The sequence below is a fragment of the Arvicanthis niloticus genome, chromosome 16, assembly GCF_011762505.2.
Source record: "Arvicanthis niloticus isolate mArvNil1 chromosome 16, mArvNil1.pat.X, whole genome shotgun sequence".
Classification (NCBI taxonomy): Eukaryota; Metazoa; Chordata; class Mammalia; order Rodentia; family Muridae; genus Arvicanthis; species Arvicanthis niloticus.
The window spans coordinates 70,114,845-70,131,753 of NC_047673.1; the positions used below are offsets into that span (position 1 = coordinate 70,114,845).

Sequence of the window (16,909 nt, forward strand, 5' to 3'; positions counted from 1 at the left end):
ACCACAGGTTGGTATTTGGTTAGATTTTAGTGCCACCCACCACCTGGCCGCTGTGGTTGTCTTTAACTCAAGTCCCTAGTGTTAGCTTTCCTTAAACCATCTCCACTCCTAGACAGGGAAGAACTTCTGAGCCATGGTTCAACCCATCTGTTTTGAAAGGGACTATGTAGAAGAGTGTCCGTGCGCGCTTGCTACGATGTAAAACATGCTCACTAACAGGATAATGGCTTTGTAGGGCCACAGTTCTGGGTGTGGTAGTTTTGTTTTTAATGACTATAATTGGGGTACAGGAGTCAAGTACAGGGTTTCTCCATCTTGTCCCTCCAGATCTGCCACATTCACAGCTGTCCTGGGAGCTGCTTTGTGGGCAAACAATGAGGGGGTCACACAAGCCAGGTGAATGGAGACCATTGCTCCAAGACAAGATCCAGACCCATCCTGTACACCTGGCATGCTGTTCCTGATGCTGCTGTGAGCAGACTCATCCATCTCTGGCACAAAGAGCCATGTCCCTTTCTCTGTTAATGGCAGGACTCTTGTCTCAACAAGGACGGTACCTCCTAGTTGGAATGGAATTTCAAAGGAGCTGTGGTCCCCCCACACACTAAAAGACCATCTCAGCCTAAAGTGCACAAACAGGGGGTCTCAAATGTACACGATCTTCTCTCACTTGGACAATTGCAACACCCTCAAATTTGATCTTTGTTGTCTTCACCCTTCCTCGTTGGCTTTTCCCAGGTCCACTCTTCATAAAAACAGTGCAGCTTAGAATATTGCTTGCTTAGAATTTACTGAGGCTTCCTACCCTGTATGAAGCCCCCAAATGTAAGAACAGACTGTAAACCTCTGTAGGGACCAGCCTAGTTTTATCGCACTCTCTGCCTTCCTCTCCAGCATGCCCAGCCTCAGGACCTGTGTGCATGCCCATTGTCTTTACATGCAGTGTCTTTCCTTGCACCCATGCATGGCCCAGCCCCACGATTCTTGAAGAAAATGTGCTGCAAAGGCCACACCCATCTCTCCTACCCTCTGGTCCCCACACCTGCCTTTAGCAATCTCCAGAATGCATACCACCACCCATGCAACGTGTATTTGTATGGTCTTCTTCCACCTAGAATGGAAGCTACTTCTAGGTATAGTCTTTGTCTCCACCCCAGAATAGCAGCACACGCAAGTACTTTTTCAACACTAAATGAATGAATTCATTAGCAATAGCATTTAATTAGTGCTTTTATAAGGCATCATGTTGGTAGTCTGTTTAAGATCATGACCTCGCTCTTAGTGAGTTCATCTCCTCTTTGTGAAGGTTTTCTTCAATACATGTCATCTCTGTTTCTGTTCTTGCTGATTTATTAAAAGATTTTATTTTTTTAATGTTTATGAGAGTGTTGCCTACTTGTATGTCCATGTACCATGTATATGCCTGGTGCCCTCAGAGGTGGAAAAAAGGCATCAGAGCCCCTGGAACTGGAGTTACAGATGGCGTGAGCCTCCGTGTGAGTGCTGGGAACTGAACCCAAGGCTTTTGAAGAGCAGCAAGTACTCTTACTGCTCAGACGCTTCTCCAGCCTCCTGGCTCGGTGTTTTGATACTAGGAAGGCCCCACAAAACTATTATAGCTGTCATCCATCAAACTGGCCCCTCATCAATGTTCCTAGGCTTCTGCGGTTCCCTAGAGTTTCCACAGAGCAGGCGTCCTATGCAGAGAACAGGTTTGGTCTTGACCTTATGAGACCAACACAGAGGGAAAGGAAGTCCAGTGTGTCTCCCAGAGGAAGGGCCTGTTGAAGGGGACTGTGCTCTTAGACCAGACACAGGACGAGGCACAAAAAAACTGAGTAAGATAGTACTGCATCTTGCCTATGATCTCTCTCTCTCTCTCTCTCTCTCTCTCTCTCTCTCTCTCTCTCTCTCTCTCTCTGTGTGTGTGTGTGTATGTGTGTAGGTGTGTTTTGTGTATACATACATATATATTGAACTATAATAAAAGTAAACTAACCACTTACTACAGTATAATAGCTTACTTAGTATAGAAACTGAGTAAATAACAAGTCTCAGCAGAGAGGTGGCTTAGTGGTTAAGAGCCCTTGCTGGTTTCGATGAGGACCCAGGTTCAATTCTCAGCAACAACAAGACAGCTTATAACCATTTGTAACTCCAGTTCCAGGGGACCTGGTGCCTTCTTATGGCTTCCAAGGGCACTAGGCATGAATATAGTATAGATAGATACGTACATACACACAGGAAAAACTCCATACATGTAAATAAAAAGTAAAGTGTATTATTGTAATGCTGCCATCATAAACACAGACCCTATTCATCATGATGGTCATTAGTCTGATTTGAGGCAGGTTCTCACTGTGACACCCTGACTGGCCTGCAACTCACTGTCTAGACCAAGCTGGCCTCAAACACAGAGATCTACCGCTTAACACCTGGCTTCTGTTGCTTATTAATCCATCAGTTTATATTCCAACATACTCAGAAAGGCACCCTGGCAGCTTATTTGCATGCAGTAAGATAGAATATAAGAATAGAAATTAGAGGAAAGGGTCAGAAAGTTTATTGAGGTTGGTATAAAAATCACAGTGCAGAAATGTCTATCGATGGCTGTATTTCTTTGCAGCCATTTAAAGCCCATCCATTTGGGGGCACTGCTCAAAGAGCTTGTCTCTAACATATGTAAAACCCCTGAATAGAACCGGCAGCACTGTAGAAAGAAACAAAGTATACACATTTTATGGCTTAGTCTCCTCCCCGCCCCCACCAGCTTGATATTACAGCGACAACTTCCATGTAGCTGTTTAGTCTTTAGAGTGGAGGACCAAATAGTCAATTAGGTCAGTGATCAACTCAATCCTGTGCGGATGTACCTCCAAAGTTATTTAATCTTTTCTCCATTGTTGGATGCTGGGTTATTTTCAATACTATTGTTACTAGAAACAATGGCTTCATTAACATTTTTGTGTTTGTAACTTTTTCCATATTTTAGAAAGCTTCCTTAAGTATATTTCCAGAGGTTAAAAAAAAAAAAAAAAGTAAATGAAAGGTTGAGACATTTTTAGAGCCCTAGAAACATACTCTTGAGCTGTTTTTCCAGAAGATCATGGGCTTTTGGGAGCACGTCTCAGTAGTGTGTCGGCCCGGGTTCCACTGTAGGGCTCGTCTTTATTATTCTTTTTTACATTTGATAGTTTGATAGACAAGTGACATATTGTTTTCATTATATACATATATGTATATATGTCGGATTATACATACGCTGCTAGGTTGTCTGTTGGCAGCTTGCAGTCTTGTGTGAGTCCCTTTCATACAAAGCCTGTTGTCTTTAATCATGATGTGTTTTATAAAAGTCTTTTTCCAATTTATCCGACTCTTGCTTTTGACACTTGGGCAGTTTTACATTGTGGGTAGTAACGTTCCTGGCCATTTCCTGTGCCATTTACTTAAAGACAGTAGTCCCAGTTGCTTGGCATGGTGGCCTAGCTGTAGGTGATTTGAGCTCAGCTGTCAGAAACTGCTCTCTTTTCCTAACTTGTTTTTCTCAGAAGCTACCAGTGCTATTCCTAGCATATCTACCTCCAGGCATATATTTTTTTTTAAAAAAAGAACAAAACCAGCAACTCATAATTTCTGTAATGACAAAAATTATCTTTAGCAATTAATGAACCAATAAATTATAATAGGAAAGAAATATAGATAGTAAAGCCTGTGCTAACGAATTTTGTGTTTATGATAATTCATATTTTAAAAGTTCAGAGTAATTAATGGATTAAACACTTGCTAATTACATTATCCTTATTTTGGAAACTGGGAAATATTCTACTCATGTATTGGTTTGTAGCAGACATGAAAGAAACGTTATAGTTTCTGGTTTTGAGACTTCTGCAAACTTACCAGATTTCACAAAAATAGTTCTTTGCGTAGTGTTGATCTTGTTTTTCTCTGAGTTAGTCAATTGCACTTTCAATTCATATTCATTTCAAAAAGTGGTTTTTTCACTCAAAGCAACAGACACAGATGAGACTAGATGAGGAAAAAAATGTAGCATAGAGTCACAAAAAATCTCCTTACCGTTGAATTCTAGAAGTCACGAGACCTTCCTTATTTTTAGTTCATCGGGATTATTTATCAAACATCTGTGCTATTGACATGTTTTTGTTTTTGATGTGTGTGGATATGGAGTATGGGAACCACTGTGTGTACATGTGTGCGTGTGGATGTGGAGTGTGGGAACCACTGTGTATACATGTGTGTGTGTGTGTGTGGATATGGAGTGTGGGAACCACTGTGTATACATGTGTGTGCGTGTGGATGTAGAGTGTGGGAACCACTGTGTGTACATGTGTATGTGTGGATATGGAGTGTATGAACCACTGTGTATATATTTGTTGTGTGGATATGGAGTGTGGGAACCACTGTGTGTACATGTGTATGTGTAGATATGGAGTGTGGGAACCACTGTGTATACATGTGTGTGTGTGGATATGGAGTGTATGAACCACTGTGTGTACATGTGTGCGTGTGGATGTAGAGTGTGGGAACCACTGTGTGTACATGTGTATGTGTGGATATGGAGTGTATGAACCATTGTGTATATATTTGTTGTGTGGATATGGAGTGTGGGAACCACTGTGTATACATTTGTTGTGTGGATATGGAGTGTGGGAACCACTGTGTGTACATGTGTATGTGTGGATATGGAGTGTATGAACCACTGTGTGTACATGTGTGTGTGTGTGGATATGGAGTGTGGGAACCACTGTGTGTACATGTGTGTGTGTGTGGATATGGAGTGTATGAACCACTGTGTGTACATGTCTGTGTGTGTGGATATGGAGTGTATGAACCACTGTGTGTACATGTCTGTGTGTGTGGATATGGAGTGTGGGAACCACTGTGTATACATGTGTGTGTGTAGATATGGAGTGTGGGAACCACTGTGTATACATGTGTGCGTGTGGATGTAGAGTGTGGGAACCACTGTGTGTACATGTGTATGTGTGGATATGGAGTGTATGAACCACTGTGTATATATTTGTTGTGTGGATATGGAGTGTGGGAACCACTGTGTGTACATGTGCATGTGTGTGGATATGGAGTGTGGGAACCACTGTGTATACATTTGTTGTGTGGATATGGAGTGTGGGAACCACTGTGTGTACATGTGTGTGTGTGGATATGGAGTGTATGAACCACTGTGTGTACATGTGTGTGTGTGGATATGGAGTGTGGGAACCACTGTGTGTACATGTGTGTGTGTGGATATGGAGTGTATGAACCACTGTGTGTACATGTCTGTGTGTGTGGATATGGAGTGTATGAACCACTGTGTGTACATGTCTGTGTGTGTGGATATGGAGTGTGGGAACCACTGTGTATACATGTGTGTGTGTAGATATGGAGTGTGGGAACCACTGTGTGTACATGTGTGTGTGTGGATATGGAGTGTATGAACCACTGTGTGTACATGTCTGTGTGTGTGGATATGGAGTGTATGAACCACTGTGTGTACATGTCTGTGTGTGTGGATATGGAGTGTATGAACCACTGTGTGTACATGTCTGTGTGTGTGGATATGGAGTGTGGGAACCACTGTGTATACATTTGTTGTGTGGATATGGAGTGTATGAACCACTGTGTGTACATGTGTGTGTGTGGATATGGAGTGTGGGAACCACTGTGTGTACATGTGTGTGTGTGGATATGGAGTGTATGAACCACTGTGTGTACATGTCTGTGTGTGTGGATATGGAGTGTATGAACCACTGTGTGTACATGTCTGTGTGTGTGGATATGGAGTGTGGGAACCACTGTGTATACATGTGTGTGTGTAGATATGGAGTGTGGGAACCACTGTGTGTACATGTGTGTGTGTGGATATGGAGTGTATGAACCACTGTGTGTACATGTCTGTGTGTGTGGATATGGAGTGTATGAACCACTGTGTATATATTTGTTGTGTGGATATGGAGTGTGGGAACCACTGTGTATACATGTGTGTGTGTAGATATGGAGTGTGGGAACCACTGTGTGTACATGTGTGTCTGTGTGTGGATATGGAGTGTGGGAACCACTGTGTGTACATGTGTGTGTGTGGATATGGAGTGTATGAACCACTGTGTGTACATGTGCATGTGTGTGGATATGGAGTGTATGAACCACTGTGTGTACATGTGTGAGTGTGGATATGGAGTGTATGAACCACTGTGTGTACATGTGCATGTGTGTGGATATGGAGTGTATGAACCACTGTGGGTACATGTGTGTGTGTGGATATGGAGTGTATGAACCGCTATGTGTACATGTGTGGAAGCAAGCAAGAAGTTGAAGTTGGGGTGTCTCCCTGTTTGCTTTTCTGCCTTAGTCTGTGAGTCAGAATCTCAGTGAATCTGGGGCATACTGTTTTGGCTAGACTGACTGACTGACCACTGAGCTCTGGGTGTCCACCCCAGTCCCTTAGCCCATGCTTCTGCCCTCGGCTTTTACATGGGGCCTAGCGATCCAAACTCAGATTCTCATACACTTTAACATCGAAAGCGCTTTAGCCATCTCTCCGGCCCCCATTATCATGCTTTAACCACAAGTTAAGCCCTAAGTGGCTCGCCTCAAGCGGTAAGATGGAGGCAGTGGGGCTCTGTTTCCATTCCTTTACAACGATTGTGCTTCCAGACCAACTTCTAGACTGAGCACAAAGCTCAGGAACATACTATCACACAAGATTTGGGGACAAGCCAGCCCACAGTGAGTTCTGCTGAAAGAGAATGCTAGAAGTCGCTCATGAAATGGGGGGAGCTCCTTCCATGTATGTGTAGGGCTTGCTTTATAACCAGAGTTCTATGAATGAGTGTCTGTGTAGACTAGGATACTCGTGAAGGATAAACGGTGTCTCTCTGTGTATTTGACACTTGTGTGTATTATTAAAAGTCTAGGGCCAGGGGTGCATAGCTCAGTTGTAGAGCATGAGTCACATAGCATTAGGTTTGATCCCCAACATTAGGGGAAAAAAAAAGTTAAGACCGACACAGTGTTTGAGAGTTAGACTGAAGGCTATGTGGGTTGTAATCGTCTGCATTTAGTCCCTAAAGTTTAACTGTCTCTGTCCCTTGGTGCTTTGTTGTTTACTGCTCTGGTGTGTGCCTTTCTGTTTCTCTGCCTTTGCTCATGCTTTCTCCAAGCCCAAAGCCCGCCTTCTTCTACCTTCCCTCAGACCCTTGGCTGCTTTCCTCTCATGGCTCTTAAATATGCAGAAGCTCCATCTTTCTCCCAAAACTTCCTTTATTTTCCCCCTCCCAAAGTAATGCCCCCCTTATCTGTAACCTGGTGACTGTGTCTTCCTCTTTATAAAGCTGCTTGGCCCCTTGTCTTCCATTATCAGGCATGTGCTCATCTACTCTGGGCTTCATAGTCCCTGGGCTTAAGCCTGAAGCCAGAACACAATGGGACACCATTGTGGATGCATAGGGTATTGGTGGTACCAGGCAAAACTGTGCAAGGGGAGGGGGGAGGAGTGATGACAACAAGCTAGAGTCCCTGGTCCCAGGACAGAAGGGAGGTAGCAAGGATGTCACTACCAGAAAGGGGCTATCTGGACAAAGGGAGAGCCCAGATGGATCAGCTTGTACCCATTCAGCCTGGATCTTTCTAAAACCCCATAAAGGAAGCAGGCTGAGAGTAGACAGCATGGTGGGTGAGTATCTGCCCAGGTCCTGATGTGGAGCTGTAACTCTAGAAGTATGTGCCTTCCCGGTCTGGGATACCTTTCCGTCTAACTCTTTCTGTCCTCATGCTCATCTTACATCCGGCCTAGCCTTGTGCATCTGCCTTTCTCATTTGCCTGGTCCTGGCTACCCCTGGCCTGGGTCTATGGGAGAAAGTAGCCCCAGCCTTGATGTCTGCAGCCAGGAACAGCACTGAGGTCAGAGAATGCAGATAGTTTGATGAGGCGGGGGACTTCCAGATTAACCCTAGGGTAGTCAGCTTGGCTTTTGTCCACCTCTGTCCCTAGGGGCTAGTGTCTTAATCTCTGTGTCCATGTGACCAGCTCATGCCAGAGCTTAGAGGCTCCTCCCCTGGTTCTTGGTTCCCAGGAATGCAAGAGGCATCATTCTGGTCCAGAAATCTCAGTTTGCATCCGGCCAGATTCCTTCAGAACTGGTTATAGAGGAGCTAGGTCTTGGGAGGCTCATGACTACTTAGTTCTGCATGCATCTGTTAGCTCTCAACTCTGGGGAGGAAGTGTGTTACCAGGTCCTGAGCTCCTGCCCTCGGGAATCGTTGCTGTAGGAAATGATGCTCATAATAAAACCAGTCTTTCTGAATGAGCTCTAAGCAGGAGACAGAGGAATTGTGGGCTGTGTATGATGTGTAAATCTTGCAAGAAGCCATTCAGTGGAGCTCAGTGGAAATGGACCTGGGAAAGTGAAAGTGGAGGGGTTGCGGGGCACCATTTAAATAATAAATTATTGTCTAGGTGAGACAGGCTATTGCCACCAGACAGGATGCCCCAGAACCAGCAGTCTGGCACATCTAGACAAACACAAATGGGCCAGTTTTTCAGAGAGAGAGAGAGAGAGAGAGAGAGAGAGAGAGAGAGAGAGAGAGAGAAGGAAGAAGAAGAAGAAGAAGAAGAAGAAGAAGAAGAAGAAGAAGAAGAAGAAGAAGAAGAAGAAGAAGAAGAGGAGGAGGAGGAGGAGGAGGAGGAGGAGGAGGAGGAGGAGGAGGAGGAGGAAGAGGAGGAAGAAGAGGAAGAGGAAGAGGAGGAGGAGGAGGAAGAAGAAGAAGAAGAAGAGGAGGAAGAAGAGGAAGAGGAGGAGGAGGAGGAAGAAGAAGAAGAGGAGGAGGAGGAGGAGGAGGAGGAGGAGGAGGAGGAGGAGGAAGAAGAAGAAGAAGAAGAAGAAGAAGAAGAAGAAGAAGAAGAAGAAGAAGAAGAAGAAGAAGAAGAAGAAGAAGAAGACAATGACATGGAGGGTAGAACCCCAGGAGAATTCTCAGGCAGAGCTTGGTCTCTGTCTTCAAGGGTTCTGCGAAGCTGAGCCTTGTGTAAGAGAGAGGAGCATATGGGATGAGTGGGAACCAATGTCCTTGGCCCCAGGCCTAAGAAAGCAGTGGGACTGGGTACCCAACCCAGGCACCAGGTGTACTTGGCAAGTTTCAAAACCTCAGCTCCACTTTCTGCCCTCCTGGGTGACCTGTGAGGCTTCCGGTGTGTTTGTCCTGCTGTCCTCTCCCTGGCTACTAATCCAATCCAAGAGGCTGGCTCTGTGTGTGTCTTAGTCTCTGTACCCACGTGGCCACGTCACGGCTCTGTGTGTGTTTTAGTCTCTGTACCCACGTGGCCACGTCACGGCTCTGTGTGTGTTTTAGTCTCTGTACCCACGTGGCCACGTCACCCAGCTGGTGGATCGATGCTCAGCTCCTCAGACCTTCTCTTGCTTTCCTTATCCTCGCTATAGTGTAAGAGCCACGAGTGCCAATCATTTTCATCTCTTTACAGATGATAAAAGAGCCCATGCCGCTGTGTTTGAGGTCTGGGTCTTTGAACTTTTCATGGTTGGTTGCCTGTTAATGTAGATGCTGTCAGGGGCCAGGCTGGTGTTGATAGGTTAAACATAGACCCCCGTCCCAAGCTGCCACTATTAAATCCCAAGCTACCAGGACTACAGACTCAGCATGTCAAAGAGGCATTGGACTTTCCTGTGAAATTTCATTTACAAATTTTTGGCAACTAATTTAGAAAAAAGTGTGTGGGGGAAATATAGCTGAACCAAGTTAAATCTGATGGCCACTGGTGTTGAAGCTCTGTCCCATATCAGCTGGTCACTGGTCACCAATGGGATCTCCTCCTGGATCTTTGAGCAAGCATGGGTAGAGTGGATTTGTCTGGCCTTTGTGTTAGGGAAAAGGAAAGAGCTAAACTTGGGGAAAGGAAAGCGGAAGCAGCTTGTGGGTGCTCCGTGCTCCAGCTCGGCTGCCCTGTTCCCGGAGCTCATACTTTCCATTTTCCTCTTTGCTCATCCTGAATTCTGGAATCGTCTGGTAGTTAGTTTATCCACTTGCTTCCTTTTCCGAAGATTGAAATGACGACCACTTGAAACTATTTTCCTCTGGTTGGGTTTTTCCTTGGTGACCTCACTCAGAGACAGATGTGCCTAATAATAACATCAAAAGTTAAGGGGAATAAATCAACCAGCTGGTCTGTTCCCTACAAGAGATGCTACAGTTCCTAAATATGGGCTGTCCCCAGAGACCTTGAGGAGGCCCAGCTTACTAGACAGGGCTGGTCACTGGGAGAGGATGAAGGTCCTGGGACACTTTGTTCACCCTCTGCCATTCTCAAGCTCCAGCCGGACTCAAGGGTTCATAAGATGTTCCACCCCCACCCTGGGACAAGCACCCTGTTGAGACAGACAGCAGGTGGACATCAGCAAGGGCATCCCTCTCCCTCGATCCCCAAAGGTAGTGTGCATTTCAGCCCTGCCCCAGGGAGCTGGGCCTCCACCCAGTCTGCAGAGGAGGTCTTTGGGTTGAGATCCTCAGCTCCAGTCTCATTCCTTGGCCTCTGCCATTCCAGATGTTTCCAAATGACTCGCTCACGCCTTTCAGAGTTTCATTTCCCTACCCAGTGGGAAAGAGCTGCAATGGTCTAAGAGAACAGGGAATCTTCTATACGCTACGCAGACAAGAAGGGGACTCTTGTGTGGACCGAGTACTCTGTCTGCCTCTGGATAGTGACACATGAGTAGTGTTGCCATATTTATTGATTTTGTTCTCTGGTGATCTTGAGATGCTTATTGATGTCTCAACAAACAAATGTTAAGTCCCTATAACCAAGGGCAAAAAGTGAAGGAAACATTGAGTGCCCCTGCTCTACTGAGTGGGAGACCCCACTCCTCACTTCAGGGGGCATACAGGCTGCCAGGGTGATGAGCTGAACATGATCCCCGGTTCTGTCTCCTTGGGGACACTAGCAGAGGTGGAATATGTCCCTGTTGGCACCTCTGAAAGAGAGAGGCAAGTATGCTATCTTGGGGATGGCCCTGTGAGATCCTCACACCGCAGGGGAGAACGGGCTAAGTAAGTGCCCACTGCCACCAGCAGAGCCCACGTTGACAGATACAGGAAGACCAGTGATGAGTCAGACTGTTTATGAAAGTCACACATCCTCATAGACGTCAGGATGACCCAGGCCTCGTGTTCTGAGGGTGACGAATTCGCTTGTACTTGAGGGTTCACTGGTGTGCCCTTTTGGCAACCTGTTTCCTGTGTCTCGCCTCCAGCGATCTGCACGTGAACAGAAGCATGGTAGCTGAACTCTTAAGACCGGGAACAGCCTGTCAGAAGAGGGAAACTGAGTGACTCATGGCCCAGTTGGGAGCTGCTAATCAGCTTCTGCCAGGACAGGACAGGCTGCAGAAGGCGGAAGGGGCCGGCTCGCACTGCGTTACAGAGTGCCCTTAGCCACGGGCAACTCAGTGCTACCTCTCAAAAATATGAATTGCTCTAGTGTGCCTTGCTTAGAAATAATTTTCTAAATATAGCTGTGTGATCCGCCTGTAAGCCCTTCCTCAAAAGTTTCCTTGTTGGAAATTCCTTAGGTGGGAGTTCCCAGCATTCAGCCTGTCCCTTCTGCGTGCTCACCTGTGTCCTTGGGCTTGTGCACTTGGAACCTGGAAGCTTCTCCATCTTAGTGGCTCTCAGCGTGAGTGCTACAGAGCTGAGTTTCAGAAGCAGCTTTCCTTCTTGCAAGCTGCTTGTGAAAGGGGGGCAAAGGTGACCTTTGAGCTCCTTCTGCTTTCTGTGGCGAACTTCCTTTCAGATGCCTGGCTTTCTAAAATGTCATCTTCCAGCCAGGAGAAAGCAGTGTGTGTGTGTGTGTGTGTGTGTGTGTGTGTGTGTGTGTGTGTGCGCGCGCGTGCGTTTGCATTCTTATGAGCCTACCCAAAGAGCCTGTGGCCTTCTGCCTGAGAAACAACAGAGCAGAGGTTCTCAGAGTAGCCACCTCTGGGGCTGCAGCGGGCTGGCTTGGAATGGGACTAGAAGGCCTCAGGTGGCCTTTCTGCCAGACTCCTGGATCTGAATGGCCTCCGAATACGCACAGATGCTCAGAAGTGGCTCAGGTGTTTGGAGCAGGCCATTCCTCTGGCAGGGAGTCTGAGTGGCCTTCTCTGTCTCCCCTCCTCCTGGAAAAGTGGGATTCAGGTTGAGGGTGGGAGTTGGGAGGAGTGTGTCAGGTCCTACTGCTGACACCTGCCAAGCTAGCTGACAACTGCCTTCCCTCAGCAGCATCTGCAGTCTTGTGGTGTTAGGGGCTGAGACAGCAGACAGAACTTCAAAGAAGTTGAGTGTTTCTGACTGTAGCAGGCCCTGCACAGGCAAAGTTCGATTTAACTTTGAAAACAACCTGTTGTCGGCTGGTGGTGTTGGCCAAGTAGTATTTCCATTTCACAAGGATGGAGAAAACTGAAGCCCAGAGAGGTTTGGTAACCTGCCCAGGACCTTCAGGCAAAACTAACAGGATCTGAGCCCAAGTTTATCTGACTATAAAATAACATGCCACAAATGACAAAGGAGTGATGCAGACCTAGGACTCTAACAGGCTTGCCACTTACCATCTCTCGCACTTTGGGCAAATTGTCTAATCTCTGTGTGCCTCGGTAAAGTGCCTCTGTAAAGTGCGATCATGAGAGCACCTCTGTGACAAGTTAGCATACACATTCGTTGTACATATCAAATGCATGGCATCTGCCTGTCAAAAGTCCTTAGTACACAGCTGGTTGGCTAGCACTGGTTCCATGTGCTCTGGCTCTGCCCTACCCTGTGGTCCCTAAGGCAGAGGAGGAGGAGCTGAGCACTCTGGCCCCTAACTGTCAAGTTCTCCTTAGGAGGTATGTTGGGAGTGCCCCCCCTCCCATCTTGTCTGAGAGATCAATCCCTAGGACTGGGTTCTAGGCCAGTTGTCTGCTGCCCAGCGAGGGCCCTCAGTAAATTTCCACTGTCCAGAGGCTCAACCTTGTTTTTTTGCATTTACCAAAGTAAAAATAAATTCTCTGGGGAGACAGGGAGGGAGGGGGCCTGGGGAGGGTTGTGGGACAGCCACAGTGCCTGGCTCCCTTTCCCAGACAAAGCTAAATGTCCTCTGTCCTCTGCCTTTTTCCATGAGGAAGTGTCCAGGAGAGGACCGAGCCCCCCCGCCCCCCACCCCCGCTCTTCCTGGTGGCCACTCCCAGCTTCCGACTATTGTTACTTCCCTCTCAGCCTTTTGAGTTGGAGGGAGGCTGAGGCGGGCCAGCTCCTGGTGCAGGCATGGGCTTTGTGTGGTCAGGCAGATGGGGAACATCTGCCTCCTCCTACTCCTCCTCCCTCTTCACCTTTTAGTTCTGGAAGGGGGAGAGAAGAAGCCAAGCAGTGATCTTCACATCAGAGACAGCGATTGCTGGGTTGCCTGCCAGGGAGACCCAGGAACATGAAGGACAGCTCAGTTCTTGGGTGATAACAACAAAGACTGGTTTGCAGGGGTTGCAGGCCCCTTTGGCAGCTGCTCAGGAAAGTCAGATTTGGGGGAGAAAAATTACCTGAAGCAAAGTCTCTAGTGGGAGATCTTTCTTTGCTGTGGTCCTTAGTGTCCTGGCTGCATGTCATGGCTGTCAGTGAAGACATCCCAAAGTCCCAGAGCAAGAGGGAAAGAGAAGAAAATAGCCTGAACCCCAGACCTTTTCAGTCACAAGCATTCTGGGTAAGAGCTGCACAACCTGGAGATGGACAGGTTGGGAATGGGAAGATGGTGTGCCCTGCAGGGTCTCAGACACACAAGGCACTGGGTCAGGTTGGGAATGGGAAGATGGCGTGCCCTGCAGGGTTGCAGACACACAAGGCACTGGGAGATGGACAGGTTGGGAATGGGAAGATGGCTGGCCCTGCAGGGTCGCAGACACACAAGACAGTAGGTCTGTGAAGCGAATGTGGGGGGAGTATCCACAGTGGCCCTGAGACTATGCTGGGACCCTCTTTTTCTGTGGGTGGTTAGGAAGACATGGTGCTACTTCATGGCAGCAGGCCTGTCCTTGACAGCTGTGTCCAGGCCTTTCCCTTGGGTTCTGGGTGATAAGAAGGGAGGAAGCGTGGCTGGTGAATATGCCGGACTAAAGTCTGGATACTGCCTTTAGTGCAGCAACCAAGCCTTGAATTGCAACAGAAAAAGGCAGCTAAGCAGGAGGGGCCCTCTGGGGAGCTACACAAAAAGGCTTCCTGTCTGCCCAGCATGTGCTGCTTCGGAGCCCAGTGACAGACGGCTACCCCGCAGCCAGGGGACGCCTTCCATGCCTCAGCAGTCAGGGCTTGACCCTGATGAAGACCAGCCACCCTTGATCTCCTGTCCCAGGCCCACAACAGATTCTGAAGGAGATACAGAAAGAGTATCCCTCACCCCAAAACGGCCCAAATTTTGAAATGTTGTTCTGAATGTTGACATGGACACCGCACAGGGGAAACTGTACACCTAACTTCTCGGGTGTATTGAAACAAAAGATGTTTCACATGTAGACTTGGGTCCCATCTTAAAAAGATACAGTATGGTGTGTATGCACATACTCTAAGAACTGGAAAAAGTGGGAAGCATTTCTGGGCCCAGATATTTTACATAAGGCATGCTCAGCCCTCCTGGGCTCTCCTGTGCCTCAGCTCTCTTCATAATTCCCACCCTGCTCAGGCAGTCTGTAGAGACAGACAGTTCTTTTAAAACCAGCTTCAAGCTGCCCCCTCGTGGGTACAAAGCAAGGGCTGGGCGAGAAGGCATGGCTAAACAAAAGAGGCTTCTTTGCTTGGTTTAGTCTTGCTTGTTAAAGGCGAGGTGGACTGTCTCAAGTACAGCATTGTTTTTAGGTGTAGTTATCTGCCTTACCAACAGTGGGATTTTCTTTCTCAAGCCTTCTGTCCTCTCAGAAAGCAGCACACTGACCTTTGTGGCAGGCATGGCTTCTAAGTGGGCTCCAGGAAGGGGCACTGAGCACCCTACCTGCCTGGGCCTGCACCACACCGCCCTCCTGGGGCCTCTGCCAGAAAAGCACAATGAACAAAGTTGGCCAGGAAGCCTGGGAGAAGCACCAGGCTTTTCCCCCAGAGAGGGCAGGCACCAATCACTAGGGAAACCCGAGCTGCTTTTACAGAGAGACCAAAAGAAAGAGAAGCTCAGAAGAAGGCATTTTTCCCAAACATGGAGAACGCAGGGGCTTTGTCCAACTTTTGCAAGAGCAGAGCAGAAGGTCTAACACAGAGTGAGCCCTTTCCTGTCCACTTTTTTTTGTCAAATGTGCCTTCCTCAAGTGTGTGTTGGCCAGGACCTTCTGGGAAAAGCCTGGGACTCAGAGGGAGGGGAGGGCAGGTCTCTTCAGGCCTCCCCCCATCTGAAAGGTCAGTCTTGTGACAAAGTGACAAAGTGCTCGCTGTCTATGTGAGGCTGTTTTATAGCTAGAGGAGAGATGGGGGCGGGGCAGGCATCCTGTTGGCCGAAACAAAATCTTCAGAATTAAATGGCAGAGAGCTGGAAGCCGTGTGACTTGGAGCAACACTAATACCTCTGAGCAAAATGGAAATAAGTATGCCAGCACTGTGAGGCTTCCAGTGATGTCAGCACCATACCTAGCAACGCCGCAGACACCGAACACCTGATTTGCCTGCAATTTCCCTGCGTGGGCACGCAGCTCTTGGTGCGTCCAGTATTAGTCTGTCAGGATTTTAGGAGCGTCAAGGTACAGTAATATTTCAGTTACTTCCCCCTCATCACTTTTACCCTAAAAAAAGAGGGAGCAGGAGAGTTTTTTTTCCTTAAAAACTATCTAAAAATAAAAGCAATAATAAAAATAATTTGAAATAAAATAGAATGGCTGGAAGGAAAATCATAAGCTGGAGGAATGGATCAGGCGGGAAGGGACTTTACCAGAGTCTGGCCTCCTTGTGGAGTTGATTTTGTTGACCCATAAAATATGCACCCCCCCCCAAAGATGGTGTCAACCATTTGGGAATCCAGCTTCATAGAGTGTCTAGACCAATGGTTCTCAACCTGTGGGTCTCGACTACTTAGGAGAGAAGGGTTGAACAAAACCCATTTACAGTGGTCACCTAAGACCCTCCTACATATCAGATATTTACATTATAATTCATAACAGCAAAGTTACAGTTATGAAATAGCAACAAAAAAAATTTTGTGGTTGGGGATCACCACCACATGAGGAACTGTATTAAAAGGTCACATCAGGAAGGTTGAGAACCGCTGGTCTAGACAGAAGCAGATGGAGACACTGAGCTTGTGAGGCTCTGACTATGTAGTGAGGACCTAGCATTGTGGCCCTGGGGGCGGAGCTTCCTAAATAACCAATCACACACTGGCTCACCTCAAGGCTATTCCATTTGCTCTCTGGCCCTTTGGAAATGCCTGGGGGGTTATTGCCAGCACTCTGTGTCTCGGAGGAAAAATAAAACAAACAAGAAGAACCAGAAGTCAAGACAAAGTGAATATTTATGGCTCGCCTCAACTTGGCCATGAGCGGAGCAGAGCACGTGGTGAGAGGGAGTGCTGTATCACCGGGGATTTCACGGGGCCACAGGGGACCCAGTTACAGGACCCAGTTAAACGGCAGTGGGACCTGGAAGAACCCCCAAAGCTTAGTGGCTTTAAGCTCAATCACCCTGTTGCTATAGACAGACGCCAGCACGGTAAAATCTAAACAGTGTTTAGACATTGATCGCCGGAGACAGTGGAGACAGCATGTCACTTCAGTTGTTCACTCGTGGGGTGGTGAGTCCTGAACCTGGCAGAGGCGCTTCCAAGCCGGTGCTGGAAGGAGGGCAGGCAGGCAGGCAGTGAGGATCCACCAGGGAGTGCAGTGGCTCTCTCCAGGAGATTGCTTCCCAG

The 16,909-nt window shown here is 47.5% G+C and overlaps 1 protein-coding gene across 3 annotated transcripts in view; it reads left to right on the top strand.

The window, feature by feature from the left end:
* Itpkb (inositol-trisphosphate 3-kinase B) overlaps positions 1 to 16,909 on the top strand; it is a 96,164-nt gene that overhangs the window by 62,804 nt on the left and 16,451 nt on the right. The window contains exon 1 of one of the 3 annotated variants that reach the window (XM_076914610.1): positions 13,625 to 13,735. The exons of the other annotated variants lie outside the window; for them this stretch is intronic. Within the exon in view, the coding sequence (XP_076770725.1) occupies positions 13,640 to 13,735 (96 nt within the window). The 5' untranslated portion in view covers positions 13,625 to 13,639. Of the gene's footprint in view, positions 1 to 13,624; positions 13,736 to 16,909 lie in introns of those variants that run through there. 3 annotated transcript variants of the gene reach the window in all.